General features: G+C 36.2%; 2 protein-coding genes across 2 annotated transcripts in view; one reads left to right on the top strand and one right to left on the bottom strand.

Annotated features, from left to right (window-relative positions):
• Positions 1 to 1,109: 1,109 nt before the first annotated feature.
• On the bottom strand, positions 1,110 to 17,191 carry LOC107554883 (activin receptor type-1B-like). Its single transcript, XM_016237523.1, has 9 exons — positions 17,071 to 17,191; positions 7,313 to 7,558; positions 6,983 to 7,231; positions 6,418 to 6,648; positions 6,153 to 6,320; positions 5,416 to 5,572; positions 5,132 to 5,256; positions 4,876 to 5,006; positions 1,110 to 3,711 (listed from the first exon to the last, which is right to left on the bottom strand). The coding sequence occupies exons 1-9, from the start codon at positions 17,132 to 17,134 to the stop codon at positions 3,586 to 3,588; spliced, it is 1,497 nt and encodes a 498-aa protein (XP_016093009.1). The 5' UTR covers positions 17,135 to 17,191; the 3' UTR covers positions 1,110 to 3,585.
• A 1,137-nt stretch (positions 17,192 to 18,328) lies between these two features.
• Positions 18,329 to 20,591, top strand: part of LOC107554861 (protein-glutamine gamma-glutamyltransferase 5-like) — a 12,474-nt gene continuing 10,211 nt past the window's right edge. The window contains exon 1 of the mRNA XM_016237499.1: positions 18,329 to 18,407. Coding sequence (XP_016092985.1) covers positions 18,329 to 18,407 — 79 coding nt within the window. The remainder of the gene's footprint in view (positions 18,408 to 20,591) is intronic.

The raw sequence follows: 20,591 nt of genomic DNA, 5'->3' as shown, positions 1-20,591 counted from the left end.
CCACTGTTCTCCTGTCAGCTTGCATTATGGGTAAATTGTCATATCATTTAAGTTAAATGTGCTTCCACAATTAGCTAAAATGTACCGTAGGATGAAACTTTTGTAACCCAACTTGAGAAACAGGAGATTGGCTCTGGATGACTCGCACTCTTCTCGTTTTGCTTGGAGAAAAGAACATTCCATCATTTTATTGTAATATATTTTGCTGGTATTTTTCTCTCTGTATTCATTTTTATGCCAGACATTATGCATATGTAAATACACCTGAACTGTTTTCTCTATTTCTCTCATGTCAAAGATGTTTTATTCAAGGCACAAGCAAAATAAAACATACTTTTTAAAAAAGTTTATCAGTTGTGTTGCAGTTCTTATGTTGGAGGTAAACAGAACTTTTGTGGAAACCGTGATACATTTTTTTCAGATTCTTTGATGAATAGAGTTGAAAATAACAGTTTAGTTGAAATATAAATCTTTTGTAACAAATGTTTTACTTCCACTTTCGATCAGTTTAATGTGCCAAATTTACTTTTGCTTTATTGCCTTGTTTTTAAAAAAACCCTTTGGCGAACCTTGTCAAGATCACACAATTAAATGTGTGACACTGTTAAAACTACACTCCTCTTCTAATATTTTGTGGCATCTAAAAAAAAGCTTTTTTAGAATCATACATCCATGTCTAAGAATGTGTCATAAATTAACAGCGTGTTAACCAATATAATCATTTTCCATTTGTAGAGCTTCTGAAATCTGTAATGATTTAAACAATTGTCTTTAAAAGGCAAAAATAAATGGGATTTTTACATTTTGAAACTTGAATTGGAGAACATTTTGACTTTTATTTTAACATCAGGTTCTATTATTTGAAGTCTGTGATTTGGCTGTATTAAGTTCTTTGGCTCTAAACATTTATATTTCTAATTTCCCAGTGAACTAGTTTTGCATTATCAGCTATCTGATAAACTTTTCAACCAGTTTTTAATAAACATCTAAGCAAACGTCTTGTGTAAAAGTCATGTATGACAACATACTGCTTGTTTACTATTGTTTGAACACTTGCCATATTTACATAATGTTCTGAAGAAAAAAAGAGCCCATGACAAATGTAGGAAAACCTGTATTTATTACCATTTAATAATCACCCATGTACATGATTGGAAGCTGAAATTCCTGAAAAGTCTCTCCATGTAGATTTGGGAAACACACTCAGATTACACGGGTCTGCTGTGAGGTCAGAAGATCGAGGAAACTTCCTTAAGCTAAACCGGGACTAAGACTGTTTGCACAGCTGTAAATCACACTGTCGCCACCGTTTAGCTGTTATAATCAGCCAGGCGACAGACGTCTCACTTCAGCAAGTGGATGAGAGGGAGCAGATGTTTATGAAGCCCAAATCCTGCCAGCAACAACACGCTTTCTGGAAACTAGAAACGTGTGTACAAACTGAACTCAACAGTAGAAACAAATACAGATCAAACCAGACCTCATTCCCAATTCAAGAAGATTTCCCATAAGATACGGACAGATTTCTCAATCAGCAGCCGACGTGCCAGTGTCGTCTTATATTTCTCAGTAGTGTCAATCCAGTGTTACAAACATTTCACATGATAGCTTGTCATTCTGGATCTAAATAACATGAAAATAGATGAAAGCATTAACATGTTCTTCCAACTAATATGCAATCACTTTTGGCTTTTTCTGGACATTTTAATAGTGTAAGGTGACTGAATTGTTGCAAATGGACGAAGGAGAATAACGGTACTTATTCAGATTGTCAAAACACAGACTCTAGACATCAAATCAAAAATCAAATAAAAGAGCACAGACTAAAACCCCTGTACAGCTGCTTCAAAACCTACTGTTAAAAGCGCTATACAAATAAACCTGAATGAAAACACATTAAAAAACAAAACCACACAACTGTCTACTGAATTAAATCGGATTAATAAAAAAGGTCATACATTATAGAAACTATATTTACATCTTGCATATTAAGCGGAGAGGGACAGAAGGGCAGTAGTATTTATCCATGGAGTATGAGAGAGACGTAATGTCTGTCAGGAGTCATAAATACAGTGTAACAGGAGTAAAGCGGTGCGCTTCGACGCCAAACTTTTCAAGTCAAGTTATATTTTCAAGTCGTTCTTCTCATTACAGACCCAGTGCATGAAGAAGAAACAGATCGATTTCCTAGAATCACGACGCAACTTCCCTTCACATGCAAAAATCCTAAAATCCTGTCATTATTCACCCTCAGGCTGCTTCAAACCTGCATTACTTTCTTTCTAGCATTGGACAAGTTCATGCAACCTTTTGATTTACAATTAAATTGCATGAATTCTGTGCATCAAGCTAAAAAAAAAAATGACTAAAAAGTATCATAGATGTAGTTCATATGAATTCAGATGACTCTGAACATGGCATAAAGTCATACTGATCCTTTATGGGGAGTTTTCAAAACAATTTTGAGTGCAGCTTGCACATTCTTCTCAATATCTCCTTCTGTGTTTTACATTAAAAATAAATGAGTATTCTTATGTTTGCATGAATTATTCCTTAAAAACAAGATCTTAAAGTCCATACAAAACAATCCCAAACACTCCTCAGCTAATAAAATGTGCATCCTTTTAGTGTCATTTAATGCTACAGTCAAAAGCAACAAACAGGTTTAACTATAAAAACTAAATTTAACAAAAGCCTGTAATTTCACCACCGCTAACCCGTACAGCTTCACATCTCTGATGTTCCTGGATGTCAAAACACGATTAAACCTTTAGCTTAGTTGAAGGGCTTGGAAATTTAAAAAAAAAGGGTAAGCTATTTACATTTCCATACTTTTAAAAAATATACTATGTACAGTAGCTTTGTTTGCCCATGGAGGAGAGGAGGACATCTAACGGTGATAAAAAAATAAGGACAATATGAAGGATCTACAAGCTAAAATAAATAGATATCTCCGTACCGTTCAGTAGTAGGAATAGACGCGTGTGCCAGTGTGTGATTCCAAAACCAAGATGAATCCACGTCACGCTCACAAAACCTCTGGGATAAAGTGCAAATAAGGTTGTTTTGCTAACAGCTTTGACGTGGTAATGAAAGGAATCAGCTGATCGTGTCGGTCGCTAGCAGTGCCATCTTGCACCAAATCACCGCGTGACTTTTCCAGCTTAACCTGCCTGTTATCGCCTCTGAACTGGAGTTTGTGTATTCCACCTACTTAGTTAACCGAGGTAGTCTGCTAGACTGATCTAAATGAATGCACCAAGCCAGTCAAAACTGGTTACATATGAGCGGAGCTGGTTGGAAAAATGATCTTTGGGGCGAAACTGATTTGAACAGAATCAATAAAGTCACATGTGCATTTTGATTGGCGAGCTGGGCGGTAGTAGATGTAGAGAGGAGGAGGAGGAGAGCGCAGAGGGCTGTTGGGTACCGTAGGTTCAGTAGTTTTGGCGGTGGGGTGAGGTAGGCCCCGTCCCGATTCAGTGGACGGAAATACTTTAGAACTGGCAGGATAGTTTCGAGTGGTCGCATGTCTGTACACGTTCTCTTTGCTCGGAGTGTTTCTGGCAGAAGGTAGTGTTTCGCTCAGATTTTCATGTCTTCGTCCACGCTGAGCTGAGACAGGGTTTTCTTGATGCGGAGAGCCGTCAGTCGCGCAGCGCCGCTAGCGTACCAGCACTCCCGCATGATCTTCCCCATCACACGCAACGCCTGCGGGAACAAGAGCCAATTTACCATGCGAGTTCATATCAGAGCCAACAGGCTTTTTGTTTTAATGTAATAATGTAGCACTTCTGACAAATAGGGTGTCACGATCCTTTAAGTCACTAATTGCACAAACAAAATAAAATGACTGTTAAGTGACAAAGCAGCAATAATTTTATGTCAATTAAGTTTGATCAAATTTTCTAAATCAAGAAATGTTGTCAAACTCATCCCTGTATCCTGTTACTAAGTTATTTAGGAAAAAATATAAAAAAACATTTATTTGATATACAAATACAATATATAAGTTGATATATATATATATATATATATATATATACACAGTATATGTATGTATTTACATATGCACATTTCATTTACATATACAACTATCATATAGATTTATAAATATTATATTTATAATAAAATGTGCATTTAATGCTATAGTGAGAGGCAAGAAACCGGTTTAGCTATGAAAAACAAACTTTAAAAAAAGCCTGTACTTTACACACCAAAAAAAAGATCAAACTAATATTTCTTTAATTGACATGGAAATATAAAAATATACAAGACACAAAAATACAAGTTATTAATAATAATAATTGTGTGTGTGTGTATATATATATATATATATATATATATGGTTTATGAGGACACAAATTTGTATAATAACACGGGTATGACATAGTATATATATATATATATATAATGTAAAAATTATATATTTACTATTAATAACACACACATATACAAATTTAAATAGTTAAACTACATATTTTATATATAATATAAATATGTAAAAAAAAAATTGTTTATTGCTAGTAAAAATAGAAAATGCAAAAATAAAATTGCTCATTTAATATTTTAATTATTAATATGAATTATTCATGAAGTGGACAAACAACACTTTCTGAAGTTTTAAGCACTTATTTTACTGAAGTCTTTTACGGAACACCAAAAATTAGAATTTTTTTTTTTAAATCTAATCTTTCAGAACTCAACACTCCCTTCCTAATCTGAAAAGAACATATAAATAAAAGAGCAAAAGCAGGCAGTTCAGAAATCACCATATTTGCAAAGATATACCAGGTTATTTTAAGTGGACTTCAGATAAAAATGAAAATGAAGAGAAGTCCAGTATAGCAGCTGTAGAGGATCTCTCTCGCTCACCTCATAGCTCTGCCACCAGTTGGGGATGTTGGGTCGTAACCTCTGATCACACACCACTTTCCTCATCTCCTCTATGGATGGGTCAGAGGGCACCAGGTCATAGTAGGGCAGCTGGTACTCTTCATGAATACCTGAATGCAAACAAAACATAAATAAGAACAAAAATTATTCTCAGTTGAACTTTTAACTTGAAGACCTTCAAGTGCTTTTCTGTTCAATATTCCTTTTGAAACATGGTTTCAATTTATTTCAGCACCTCCAGCATTGCAGCGGCGAGCGATTTCCCAGTACACGAGTCCCAGAGCGTAGATGTCAGCGCATTTAAACGAGTCGAAGTGACGCATGTTAATAGTCTCTTCCAGAACCTCAGGTGCCATGTACCTGAAACACACACACACACAGGATCACTGAAAGAACATATATTTGAAAACACAAACCACTGACCACATGAGCAGATGTTTTAGATCAGATTATTGTAACGTCTATGTTTGTATGTGTGTTTTTCCTGGCTGTTAGGTCTGTCAGTAATGTACTCTGTACCTCTTAGTGCCGACACGCTGGTTGGGGGCGATATCGATGGTGTCGGAGACAGACTCGTGACGAACCGCCAGGCCGAGATCAGCGATCGCACACGTGCAGTTTTTCTTCACCAGGATGTTCTTGGACTTCAGGTCACGGTGAGCGATGCCAGGCTTCCCTGCCGACCAAAACAAAACCATTACAGCTACACACACATCTGGTATAAACTCTCTGACCACAGAAGAAAAGTGTTCCACACCCTCATGAGCGCACACATACACAATATTTTTAGGCATCACGACTGTTTCAAACAGTGGGCTGTCTTAAGTCACCATTGCACGTATCCTTCAAAAATATGACCAGCCCAGAATGCATTCCAGATGGAGTCAAGGGAATCTTTTATTTTAAAAATATTCGATCTGTTCTGAAAAGTATTGATTAAAAATTGTTTATCGACCCAATATTTGTGTGCTCTCCATGTCGGTGTTTATTAGAGTCATTAACGTCAGACTCTCCTGGAATCGACTGTGAGTGTTCAGTTAACTTTTCTGGCAATTCACTTTAGGAATGCTGATAAATACCAAAAATCAGCTTACTGACGAAAATGACCTGTTTTACCGGTTTACATACAAACCAATAACCTTTTTTTTATTTTTTATTAAGATTAGTTCACATTACTGTCAACAAAACATAACAATTTGTGTATCTGACTTGGAGTATTCCATTTTACAAAAATCGAATAACACGGACAAACTCACCCTGAGTGCCCAGTATCTCCATGTGCAGATGCGCCAGGCCGCTGGCAGCCGACAGCGCTAGTTTAATCATGCCCTCGATGGTGACTGAATATCGGTTCAGATAGTCGAACAGGGATCCATTCTCATGATAGTCTGACACCAACCACAACTGAGTCCATGTGCCATTATCTGTGACAGAGAATTAAACATTATTAAACCTAGATGACAACACTATGCATACTACTGTATAAAACTGCTCAGTACAGTGCAAAGCACATTAGGTTACCTTTGTTGTCGGCAGCAATGAATCCCAGGATGTTCTCGTGGCGGAGCATGATGGTCTGGTAGATTTCAGCTTCACGAAACCAGGAGCGCTCCTCACGAGAGGAGAAGATCTTCACAGCGACGTCTCCTCCTCTCCACTTCCCCCTCCACACCTCCCCAAAGCGGCCTTTACCGATGATCTCCTGCAGCACCCTGACCCTGATCCCGAGGTGGAGAGGTCGTAGATGAGGTCCTGTAAGGTCTTGTCCTTCGCCAGAAACATGTGTTCAGTGCTGGGATCCTCTACCTCCAGTCTCTGCCGGTGACCGTAGGCCCGCTGGAAATGACTAACTGGAAGAAAAAAAAAATTAACGAACAAAAAAAATATATATATTAAAACAACAAAAAAGCATAAATACATTAAAAAAAACTGAACTCAAATTAAACTTCAAAACTGAAAAAAAATAAAAAAAATTATATATATATATATATACACAAAAATAATTGTACATAAACAATACTAAAATAACACTATTGTATGCGTGCATAAACAAACCATCTAGCACACTTTCTCCTGCGATACTAACCTGACCCTGATCCCGAGGTGGAGAGGTCGTAGATGAGGTCCTGTAAGGTCTTGTCCTTCGCCAGAAACATGTGTTCAGTGCTGGGATCCTCTACCTCCAGTCTCTGCCGGTGACCGTAGGCCCGCTGGTGGTGCTGGAAGAGGAAGAGACCCAGCAGAACCAGCACACACAGCACAAAGACCGGACCCATCACTACTGCAGTGAGCCCCACCGGCCCCCAGTCCTGCCCTGAACCCGGGCCGTTTGTCACTGACAGAGAACACGCTGCATTAGTTCCTCATCTGGAATTCACTAATTGTTTTTGCTATTGATTAAAATACTGATGCTCACCGGTTGGTAGTCTGAGGTCGATGCTGTTGCAGTAATCAGAGTAGCAACAGTGTGTGTTCATCAGTCCCTCGGCGCTGAGGCAGTAGAACGGCTGGCCCGGAGGAACCAGGTCCTCTTTCTGGATGCAGAGCCGCACATGCTGCTCCTGTCCTTTAATGATGGAGGTGGAGGCCACACACGCCCCGTTGGTCTCGCACTTATACCCATCCTTCTCACACTGTGGTGCGGTGCAGTTACAGAAAAGAGCTGCAGAGAGAATCAAAAATATATGTTACATGTATACATTAACACTATAATATACATTACGTAAGAAATAATTGATGACGGGCCATTGAATTGATGTGGATGGAGCAGCAATTGTGTCTTTTCAACAGCAGGGGGTGACAGAGATCAGTCACAGAGTCATATACTGTGTGCACCAAGCAGCATCACATTTATTTTGTTTTAGAATGTCATTTTTATATAGATTACAACTGCATAAATTATAATTATATTATGTACCATTTATAAACAATGGACACAATTGATTACTTTTATATTTTTAATAAAATCTTCTCTATAATCTCATCTGAATGCCTCTAAAACAACTTTCATTATCGGCTTGCAAGACAATATGTTTCTGAGGGTGATCATTAGGGCTAGGTTTTGACACAAATTTCACGATTCGATTCGATTCTCATTCACAAGCTTGCGATTCGATTCGATCCGATTCCCAAGTTGATGCGATTCATTATTGATTATTTTGGATATATATCTGGTACACATGCAAAATTTTCTGAAGGAAAAAAAAAATCACTTAAAGGCAGAGTAAGTGATTTTTCAAAAACACTTTAGAAAACTGATTCGGGCCGAATCGCAAAACAAACTTGCAGCCAATCAGCAGTAACGGGCGTGTCTTCTCGTGATGTGGAGGAGAGAGAGTTCAGTGCACGGGACGGACATTAGCCGAGCCGAGCGACTGAAAGATAGAGATGGCGGACAAAAAACAAAAGAGGAAAACGTCTGCGGAACGATAAGGCAAGAAGTAGGACTCGTGTAAATATCGGATCAGGTAGGACTCGCGTAAATATCGGATCAGATTTCCAGCGCTGGAGAGAACTCAAGGAGCGGAGGCCTGCGATCGGACGCCGAGGTTGCGTTGCTTCTTCCCAGTAGGTGAGTAGCACCGTGTCTACAACAGATAAAGTCTGCCTACACTGGACAAACGATCAAACGACCGTTAAAAACCATTTGAAATGTGAGTCAGCACGTCTGATTTTTTTGGCGATACAACTGCTTAAATTACACTTAATGAAGTTTTTATAATAAAAATTACAATTACATAATATTTCTACTTCAATTCATTTTTTTTTAATAAATATAAACATTTAAATGGTGGCTGCCATAAAAAAACAAAAAAACATTGAAGAACAGTAAAAGTTATAAATATATTATACGGTGCATATATTTAGCAAAATGCTCCTCTCCATTTTTCTAGCTGACTAATGAGTTTACGGTCACTGAATGTGTTTTTTTCGGAGGTAAATGTGGCGTTACGTGACATTGTTTACAAGCCGTTATATCTAATTTTCTAGTCGATTTTCGGGATTTAAGAATCGATATCGTTTCGTAAAAATGAGAATCGATTATAATCGAGATATCGATATTTTTTTTACCCAGCCCTAGTGATCATGGTGGTATGGAAAGCACTCCGGTCGGGTCGGGTCCGATCATTTCCTGATTGATAAAATAAAGTCCCAAATTTGTTTCCTTGTTGGAATGCAGTATAAGACAACATGAAACATCTTTATATTTTCCTCCCCTTAATATAATTTTTCATGGTAGCCAAAATTAGATTAACAATGAACCTTTTTATTTTCTAGACTAGACGTCGCATGCTGAATTAAACATGCACCATAGTGAAGTCATGTGAAAACAATCTAGCATCCTGCTGTTTGAAAGGTTTTATATACCACATCTCATATTATTTAACAAACAAACAACAACAAAACACCCATAAACAACATGTTTAGTAAATATTAGACACTATGTCTCCGTTACCTCAGTGTTAGTAATTTAAAGTCATGAAGGCAGGTCTTGGGACCTTCTCTACACAGTAGAATATAAAATGTGTTTGTTAATGGTTTCTTAAATTAAATGATCTGCAATGAATAAATAAGTCCTTGGTCCTCATAGTACAGCTTTTGCTCTAATTGCTATTAAATATGATGCAATAGCATTTGGCAATATGGAAAACAACATCGGGACTCGACAGGTTAATAACAGGAAACATTCAAATCCAGATGGGAATATTAGCCAGTCTAATTTCTAGCTGTTCTTTAACCATACGGCCCTTGGGGGAATAATTAGGAATTTTAGAGGTAGTGAACTTGGATTTGTCTGATTCTTGCGAACAGTATCGTTCCCCAAAAGGGTCTGATAGAGGTTTTGTGTCGACCCATGCAAACTCACAAGGCTTTTAATAGTGTAAGTAGGGCTGGGTGATTAAACGATAACAATAATTATCGCGACATAATTTCTCTATAAAACGATAACATGAGTTTGATATAATGTTTATGCGCCAAAAGTGGAAGGAAACAGCGCTACTCATTTGAAGCGCACCACACGGAGCATTTATCCGCTCGGCTCAAGCTCACTACAGCAGATGCGTTACTCGCTGATCATATGACCACTAAACATTGCCATGAGAGCCAGTGTGAAGCACTTGAATTCAGCGAAGAACACAAATAATTCACTGATTTAAACTAGTTTAAAGCCAGATGAAACAGTGCTGACAAACAGGAGAACTTTTCAATCTACAAATCACCATCATTGAATATTATTATATTTTTAATGTAGACATGTATTAAATGTACTAAAGGAGTAACAGAATATAATGTGCATTTCTAAGAGACATATATATATAATATTGCAGCCTGCACTGGAAACTGTGCTGAAGATACGCATCAAAGTCAGCCAACACAATCCCGTTTCATGATGTGAAACAGTCTCACTCATTAGAAAATGCAGAAACTAAGACAATAATTTTTCCATTAAGATATTTATTTTGTTAAGGAAAAATGACTGGAAAAGTGTAAAGAATTCAAAAAACGTGAAGCGTTTGTCATGTTCTGACCTTAAAGTGTAGTTCAACACCACAGTTAAATGGTTTGGTTTCTACAACTTTCACTTAGGAGCAAAAACCTGCCTTTAAACTTGAAAGAAATAAAGATCTGAAATGTACAGTGATAATTATCGATATCGATGGATACAATCATTTTTATCGTGATAATTGTTTTGGCCATATTGCCCAGCCGTAAGTATGAGTCTTCATTTTGTATTCAAAGGACAGTTAAATAATTTTCGAGCAAACACCCACACGTGCAAAACACAGCGAGACTCGTAGGTCTGTCTGAATGCAGTCACAAACAGCTCGGGACAGAACATTAGACACGCAGGAACCAGGGAATGAATATGCACTCGCATTCATGTAAAGTTACAGATGATTGATTCAAAAAATGATTCTAGATTAACAATGTGGTTACACTGTCAACAAACTACACACAGCTCCATGAAAAGCAAGAGAAGTCACGCTGTTTCTAAACTATACCAGACACAAATGGGAGCAAAACCCTGCCTTTAAACTTGAAAGAAATAAAGATCTGAAATGTACAGTGATAATTATCGATATCGATGGATACAATCATTTTTATCGTGATAATTGTTTTGGCCATATTGCCCAGCCGTAAGTATGAGTCTTCATTTTGTATTCAAAGGACAGTTAAATAATTTTCGAGCAAACACCCACACGTGCAAAACACAGCGAGACTCGTAGGTCTGTCTGAATGCAGTCACAAACAGCTCGGGACAGAACATTAGACACGCAGGAACCAGGGAATGAATATGCACTCGCATTCATGTAAAGTTACAGATGATTGATTCAAAAAATGATTCTAGATTAACAATGTGGTTACACTGTCAACAAACTACACACAGCTCCATGAAAAGCAAGAGAAGTCACGCTGTTTCTAAACTATACCAGACACAAATATCATATGCCGTCATATGACGGTTTTAGCGTGGCAAAAATCTAAACTAAGCTCATGCTTTTAACTCAAAAACTCAACGGCTATAACATTTCACAATGTACTCCTTTCAGCTCACTGTATGATTGCAAAGCATTAAAAAGGTATGATTGAGATACAAACATGGAGTCTAAAGCCGTTCACACTTCACACCATTGGTGACTGGTGCATGTTGTACATGTTGTCAGCCTAGTTCTGGTTGACAATGTTCAGCTGACAATAAATCAGTTTTTATGCCACAAAAAATGTAATATTCTGGAGGGAAAAATATTGTACATAAATTGCACCACTGCATAATGCATCGTATAAATTTTCAATTGAGCAACAGTGAATTAACTGGTCTCAATGCCTGCAATGCTGCCCAAGTCCTGAGACAGTAACACTGGCCTAAACAAACTCTTCCATCACATTTTACTATTGGGATTTTGGTGCAGCCAAGCAGTGTTTGATTAACCAAGAAATGTTGCCTTTTCTATCTAAAGAACATAGAGCTATGAAACATGCAGGTGGTCTCAAGTAAATGGACATGCAGTAATACTACTTATTTATAGAGAAAAGTGGTTTTCTCTGTAGTAACCTCCCTGAGAATCACTCTTACTAAGTGTTTTAATGATAGAAAAAAATCTAGCCCAGTTGCAGACATTTCCACCAAAGAAAGGCGGTTCTGGACCAGTCAAACTGGCTCTGCTCTAGCCTTTAAACCTGCTCATCTACAACCAGCTAATGGCTTTGGCTGGTGAGCTGAAGATAATGTCCTCTATGCAAAAACAACTCAGTCAGGTTAGAGTGATGCAAAGCAAAAATTATTTTGTTGTCAACAACAAAAGATTTGTTGTTCTCATTAAAATAATTAAAAAAAAAAAAGAAAAAGTTGTCTATACTGGAAGTGCCCGATGTACTGTAATGTCACAAGCATTCAAGTTCACGGACATTCTTTGCTTATTTTTATCCTACTGCAAAACAACAAGCAACTTTATTTTCCTTGTAGAACTGAATTATTTTATTTACAAATATCACATGTGAATTAATTACTAGTCTGAGATCTGACAGGTGACTGTGGCAATGGTGAGCTATCAGTGATGACAGATTTGCTTTTTATAACGTAAGACACTGAAACTCGAATGACTTTCAGACGCAAACCACATCTTCCTGCTTCTGCCAATGACAGTTTCGAACTGACTAACACTTACTTATTTGGCGTAATTTATACACCTGAGTCTCAATCCAACACACACTGAGAAAAAAGCTGAAATCTCTCAACTGTGAAGAGTACAAACTGTTAAACTTCTGTGTAAAATACAACTACGACTAAAATAATCATTAACAAAATCATCTAATTAACTGAAGGTACAACGGAAAACTTAACTCTTTTAAAGGGTATTTTACAAGACATTTGGTAAGATTACAATAATATGATGTTAGGAACCGTATACATTTAAAAATAAAATGTCAAATGTGTCTTTAAGACATTAAAAATATTTATTACATACATGGAGGGCCTAAAATTAAACCTCAACATGTGACAAAAGTGAGTTTGAGTAAACAAAACTTGTTACTTGTCAGTGATTTTATTAGGGGCTACAAGATAATGTGTGGTTTAAAACGCTATGTGAAAATAATGGTCAGCAGATAGTTGAGCAAAACCACTAAAAAGCATTTTTATTATGTGTAATAAAATAAACATTAACTGAACTGAAATGAAAAAAAAATTTTTATATTTTATTTCAGCTAATTGCCAAGGAAACATTTCTAATTTTCATTTATTTCAAGCTGAAGTACTAACTACAATTAAAAAATTAAAAACTATATAGACATTAGGGCTGCACAATTAATCAAAGCGTGATTACAATTACATATGCCACAATTACGTAATAATTCAAAGGCACAATTACATTAAAAAGTCCACTTGCATTATTCAGCATGCTTAATTTTTTTCTTTCTGCAGGTTATCTTATGGGTTTTTCCCCATTGTTTTCATTTTAGTTTTAGGAAAACATTATAAAATCATGCACATTTTGCCTTTTATTTTTATTTAAAGAAGAAACCAAACCAATATATTGTTGACATTTGAGTGTTTTCAGCTTGTTGATTTTCATATAAAAATATGGCATGCAGTTGCTTCAAACAATGGTAACAGCATTAAATATAAATTGATAATCGTAATAATTGCAATTACAATTTTAAGGGAATAATTGACAATTATGATTTTTGTCATAATCGTGCAGCCCTAATAGACATGAAATTAACTAATAAAAATAGAAATTAAAAACATGCAACAAAATTACTAAAACAACCTTAATTAAAATAATTACTAAAACTACCTTAAAAAAAACTGAAAATATAAAAATAAAATCTAATTCTAAATATTAACAAAAACTGGCTGCAACAAAGAAACTTACATTTTGATTTAAAATTATAACTAGGGGTTTTCTTAGCTTTAGGAGGTTAGATTAGATGCTGCGCATGACACAATGACCTGTATTGTACACCACAAAACAAGGATAAAACTAAATAGTTACATTTTACAAATACACAGCTTATTCAATAAAATGCTAATTGCATTATACATATTTACATTAATCAATTCACTGCCATTGGCAGATGAGGCAAAAATAATTCTGTACCCTGCATTTTTGAGATTTGCTCATTAATGTTTTGTATCTGAAGCGGTGTAATCCCTCTCACGCTTCAGTCGTGTGTTCAGATAAGCTTTTCACTGCTCTCATTAAATATGACACACAATCTCTGTTTACTCTGTTGTAAGTCAAGGTGGAAAAAGCATTAGCTGCTATCTGAGGATTACTAATGTTATCCATGCTGTTGCAAAACTGGGTGAGCAACAGTACACGGAATAAGTTTGGTTTAGAAACAGTTTTCACTCAGAAATTGCTAGCAAATTAATTATGAAGAAATGGTAAGAAACACAGGTTTATATGAATGTATCTCTGAGGGGAACTGACAGTCTTCAGGAAAGTTTAGATCAGTGGTTCTCAACTCTGGCCCTCGAGGTCCATTTTCCTGCAGAGTTTAGCTCCAACCCTAATCAAACACACCTGAACAAGCTAATCAACATCTTCAGATTTGCTAGAAAGTTACAGACCGGTGAATTTGATCAAGGTTGGAGCTAAACTCTGCAGGAGAAAGTGGATCTCGAGGGCCAGAGTTGAGAACCTCTGGTTTAGATGGTATTTTCTTTTCATCTTACCTCCATATAATGCATATTAAAGTACTGTTAAGTGCAGTGCTGCTTTGTTTAAAGCGGTAACAAAGGAAACGCTGTATCGCTGCTGCTCCGTAAGCGCCACCTGCTGTCAGAGAGTGAATCTGCGCCTCATTCAGCCCGTCTGCTGTTTCCGTTTCGTGCAGATGTTTTATGTAGCATAATTCCACAAAGCTAAAGGTCACACTAGGGCTGCACGATACATCGAAATGGAATCGAGATCGCGATTCGACAGAAGCTGCGATTGTCATGCGTATCTTTCAGTGAAGCACGGTTCTGTGATCAGCAGTAAATCTCCATCCGAAGGCCAGAGAAACTCCAAATACGCCTCGCAGAAGAAACCCAGAAAATAGACATATTAATCAACAGACAGATAGATGCACTTTATTGAACCTTGGGGGGAAATGCAGAGCTCTTAAACTAGAGTGCATGTCCAAGCCTGTCAAGTCTTTAATATGCAGAAAACATTAAGGGCCTTTTTACAGCGGGTTAAGAAGAAACCTTCACAGGAACAAAGAAAAACCCCTTGGCTATGAGTTACCCCCATATCAAACCAAACACTAACAAAGACATGCTGTATTTCTATATGATGCGGAGAGAAAGAGCCAGACAGACATATATATAAGAGAAATGGGGTCACTCTTCGGTCATATCCTTATTTTGTCCGTTCTTCACAAAGAACTGAGATTTAACCCACAAAACACCCAGCCATTATCATAACCTGCACTCAGAGGTTATTGTTACTCAAAACCATATCATCACTCAAAGGAAAGCTGCAGACCTATACTTCGATCTGCAGACCACACACCTTCCTTCTGTCCTGACATTAACATGTTATTTCATACTGAGAGCATCCATTTACTTGATTTTCCACTGTACTTATAGTGAACTGAGAGCTCCTTTCTACTGCTTAGCTAAATATAACGCGTAAACCTAATATTAATAACAAAAATAACAGTAAACATTTGGAGGAACTTACACCCGTGTTAATGTGCAACAGGTCAGCCAATACAGATGTGTTTATATAGGCTCTTCTGACTGTTAAAAATCATATTCAGACTCAAATAAATAAGTTTCAATAAAACAGTCCGCCAGGATCCAAATAAACCCATTTTCTGTTTACTGAATCTGCATTAGACTTGTGCCGGTATTCGGTAATGCGATATATCACGGTAATGAATATGCACGATATCGTTATCGTGGGCACTTCTAAATACCGTGTATAATTACAAATTATTCCGAATTTTGAATTCATTTTAAGAATACTTTTCCCATCAGCTGGTCAACAGCGCTGTATGCTGCCAAACTTTTTTTTACATTTTAATCTGGACTACAACATGCCTTAGATATAGTTTGAAAGTGTTTTGATTCTTCATTAGTTAACATAAACGGCCAATGAAAAATTCTTCTGAACATTCATTAATCTTAGGTAATTACAATATTTAATAACACGTTGTTAAAATCGAAAGCTGCAACTGTGTTATTTATTTAATGAGCTAACATGAACAAAGACTTGTATTTTTTTAACAGAGTAATAACTTCTGTAGCAAATGTAGCTATTGTGAATGTTAATGCATTAACTAAGGCTAACTAATGAGGTCTTATTGTAAAGGTTTATTTTGCTCTTTAATCTGTGTACAACTTTTGACTTTATACATGTTTCTGTATTGCTTTATTGCATTTAAATGTTCAGTTATTTTTGTTTTAAGAAAAAAGTTATTAAACCTGTTATACTGTATTATGACAGCACTTTATTTTTTTTTAAACAATTTCAATATCGTGATAATACCGCATACCGTGATAAAAACATTAGCAATTAATCGCAACATGAAAATGTGATCCCGGCATATCCCTAATCTGCATTTGTTTACTGTAACTGATGCGGTGCTCATGTAAAATATAAAGCCTCTCATATTACTTCCTAGACACAAAAACAAATACACAAAATGATAAACGTACACAAAAACGAGGAGAAGTATACTACAGCAAATGTGCAACAGCTCAATGAAAGCAGCTTTTAAAGAGAACTAAACCCAAATGAATGTCAAATGTGAAAACCATAATAAACCATATTCAGACTTATAAAAGGTTAAACGCAGGGCATTTGATCACTTTAGTTGGTCTGAAGCTTTTAACCGAATTCACAGCCTCATATTAAACCGAGTTAGCCTGTTAGCATGCTAGCCCTTTGAGTTTCTATCATAAACACGGTCATCCTGCTTCATTACTGTTATTTAAACAGCACGTATATAAAATATAACTTCAAGCACACCGTACATTAATGTTTCAGACATACTGAGAGCAAGTCAGCGAAAAGGCAGAGAGTTTATGGGGCTAGTCGTTAAATCCCAGCGCCATGTTGTTGTTGTATTAAAAACGGCTAACGTTCAGCGACTAAAACACCTTAAACGAACCGAACCGACACCCGGCTGTAAACAAAACACTGCTGCAATAAACAACCCCCTCATACTTACCATCACACGCTCCGTTCAAGCCCGATAAACCGATCAAGAGTCGCAGGATTTGCCGTGTGTCCATCCTCACAGACTCCCATCGCACTGAGAACACCGCGCGTGAACACCGCAGAGACACACACTCAGAGGTGATACTTTTAAAAGTAACGATTACTTACAAATTGTAATCCGTTACTGATTCCAAAATGCATGACAAAAATTGTAGTTTGTAACGTAATCTGTTACATTACACATTTTAGGTACTATAATCGGACTACTTTTACATTACTTCTGACCTAACTTGTTTATCACCAAAGTTACTTTTAAAAGTAACGCATTACAATATTGCGTTACTCCCTTAAAAAGTAACTATAACAAACCAAAAACCAAATGAGATACTGACCAGTCTAAGCTCTTGCATTAAACCATAGAAGCTAGGAAAATAAGAGACCACTTTAAAGTTTTTTGTGTTGTATTGAAGGGTTTAATTACTTTACCTTTATTTATGACACTTAGAAATCAGAGCTATATAACCTTGAGCGTTTTTAACACTGTGCTGCCTTACATGTTACAGGTTGCACTGAATGACTTCTTTGCACGTTGTCTAGATTGTTCGCTCCACTGTAAATGAGATTTACACTTCGTGATATCTTTGTTAAACCATCATGTAAGAAAAACAAGAAAACATGATTTTAAATCGCTCGACAACAATTTCAGGCCACATTTCACCCTAAAGCATTACATTTTGTATAAGGAAAATGTTTCCTTTTAGGACTTTGCTATTTAGTTTCTCTAAGTGATGATGTGTAAATATTAGTGCTGTCAAACGATTAATCGCATACAAAATAAAAGTTTTTGTTTGCATAATATATGTGTGTTCTGTGTACGTTTATTATGTATATATAAATACACACACATACAGTATATATTTAGAAAATATTATATTAGTCTGTATTTATATTTTTACCATTTATATTATAAATATATTTATAAACATAACATATTTTTCTGAAATATATACGTGCTTGTGTTTGTATTTATATATACATAATAAATATACACAGCACACATACAAGTATTATGTAAACAAAAACTTTTATTTTGGATTCGATTAATCGTTTGACAGCACTAATAAATACTTAACATTTTTAAAACATACGCTTTTTTGCATCATGCTAATGAGAATTGTAAATCATGAAACCTGCCAAAATGTAATTTTCTATGTGCAATTTTTAATTCCCTGTTTTTTTAGTTTTCTTTTGCTTTATTGGGGTGAAATATGACCTGGGCGTGTTTTGGTGAGATTCTGCAGTCAGTCCCTGGTGGTGTTGCCTGTGCTGATGTCTGTGCTGATGTCTGTACTGATGTCTGTACTGTATGTCTGTACTGATGTCTGTACTGATGTCTGTACTGATGTCTGTACTGATGTCTGTGCTGATGTCTGTACTGTATGTCTGTACTGTATGTCTGTGCTGATGTCTGTACTGTATGTCTGTACTGATGTCTGTACTGTATGTACTGTATGATGTCTGTACTGATGTCTGTACTGTATGTCTGTAGATGTCTGTACTGTATGTCTGTACTGTATGTCTGTACTGATGTCTGTACTGTATGTCTGTGCTGATGTCTGTACTGTATGTCTGTACTGTATGTCTGTACTTATGTCTGTACTGTATGTCTGTACTGATGTCTGTACTGATGTCTATACTGTATGTCTGTACTGATGTCTGTACTGTATGTCTGTACTGATGTCTGTGCTGATGTCTGTACTGTATGTCTGTACTGTATGTCTGTACTTATGTCTGTACTGTATGTCTGTACTGATGTCTGTACTGATGTCTATACTGTATGTCTGTACTGATGTCTGTACTGTATGTCTGTACTGATGTCTATACTGTATGTCTGTACTGATGTCTGTACTGTATGTCTGTACTGATGTCTGTACTGTACGTTAATGGATGTAGATCTGGCTGATCTCACTACTGTTTTGTTAAACAGCACTTTTCGGTGTCATATTACATTATAAAGTACCCTAACATCACAATCTTAAAACAAAATGATTGTCATAATCCATTCTGTTGATTAATGTTGTATTACATTTAATTGTTGTCATGTGGGTCCATAGTTTAATCCGGATTCTCACCACAGCATTGCTATATTGAATAGGAACTTCAAATATTTTATAATTTTGCTGATTGCAAAAGTTTTATTAATCAAAATGCACGGGCCAGTATGTTAAAATACAAAACTAATTGTGTGCCATTATATTCAATAGTAATTTTTTCATGTGTTGTGTTAGTGTGGATTTGATGTAAGAATGTATGTATTAATTGATTAAATAGAGAACCAGAATGTTTGGGTGAGTCGTTGATATGGTTTGAAATATTTTTATTATGCATAGATTCACATATTATGCACACATTATCCTGCTTCACTGGATTGTGAAATTTAGTCATGACTCATATAAAAATTGTGTAAAAAGTACATAGAACATTTTGAAACTGGGAGAAAGTATTGACTGGTGCGAGTGAGGGTGTGTGATCTCAAGCACTTTCCGTGACTGTGCATCATGATGTTGTGTTTCGTAAATCTAGATTATTCAGCCTTCATTAAATGCAGGTTGATTCCGCATTTAGACAACAAGGAAATTATCAGTTATATTATTAGTCATCTATGAGGGTGAATTGCACAAAACCTGTTAAGGGCATCTCGTATTTTACCCTGGAAAACCGGAAAAGAAAGACTGCATTGCATTTGTCACATTACTTTTGCTCGAAGAAAATTATGTCTTTTCTTTTTTTTTTAGAACCATTAAGTAATTTTTCTTCGAGACAATTCCGCAATTGTCAAACTGTAATGCAAAAACGAAACAAAAAATAAATTGTATGTGTATATATATATATATATATATATATATATATGTGTGTGTGTGTGTGAGTGTGTCTGTGTGTGTATACACTGTCTATAGTATATAAATTGTAATAGAGCTGGAAATACATGTAATCTGGATTACGTAATTCCAAAAATTAAGTACTTGTAATTACATTATATAAAAATGTTTAATTCTCATAATTAAATTACAGTAACTTTTTATGGATATACACACACACACACACACACACATATATATGTGTGTGTGTGTGTGTGTCGTTTGTGCCACAGTTGTTTTTAACCAGGGCTGTCCAAACTCGGTCCTGGAGGGCCGGTGTCCTGCAGAGTTACGTAATTCCAAAAATTAAGTACTTGTAATTACATTATATAAAAAAATTTAATTCTCATAATTAAATTACAGTAACTTTTATGGATATACACACACACACACACACACATATATATATATATATATGTGTGTGTGTGTGTGTGTGTGTCGTTTGTGCCACAGTTGTTTTTAACCAGGGCTGTCCAAACTCGGTCCTGGAGGGCCGGTGTCCTGCAGAGTTTAGCTCCAACTTGCCTCAACACACCTGCTGGAAGTTTCTATGCCTAATAAGAGCTTGATTAGCTGGTTCAGGTGTGTTTAATTAGGGTTGGAGCTCAACTCT

The sequence above is a fragment of the Sinocyclocheilus grahami genome, unplaced genomic scaffold (assembly GCF_001515645.1).
Source record: "Sinocyclocheilus grahami isolate Dianchi unplaced genomic scaffold, SAMN03320097.WGS_v1.1 scaffold517.1, whole genome shotgun sequence".
Lineage (NCBI taxonomy): Eukaryota > Metazoa > Chordata > Actinopteri > Cypriniformes > Cyprinidae > Sinocyclocheilus > Sinocyclocheilus grahami.
Note: the sequence above shows the minus strand (reverse complement) of the source record. Positions and strands in the feature narration are given on the sequence as shown.

Excerpts from the sequence above, each read along its gene's own strand:
- LOC107554883 (XM_016237523.1), bottom strand. The coding sequence starts at position 17,134 with ATGGACACACGGCAAATCCTGCGACTCTTGATCGGTTTATCGGGCTTG. Across the intron at positions 6,649-6,982 it reads CACCTCGGGATCAGGGTCAG|GACCTCATCTACGACCTCTC; the intron begins GTTAGTATCGCA and ends AAGACCTTACAG. Across the intron at positions 3,712-4,875 it reads ACTGGTGGCAGAGCTATGAG|GCGTTGCGTGTGATGGGGAA; the intron begins GTGAGCGAGAGA and ends TTGTTCCCGCAG.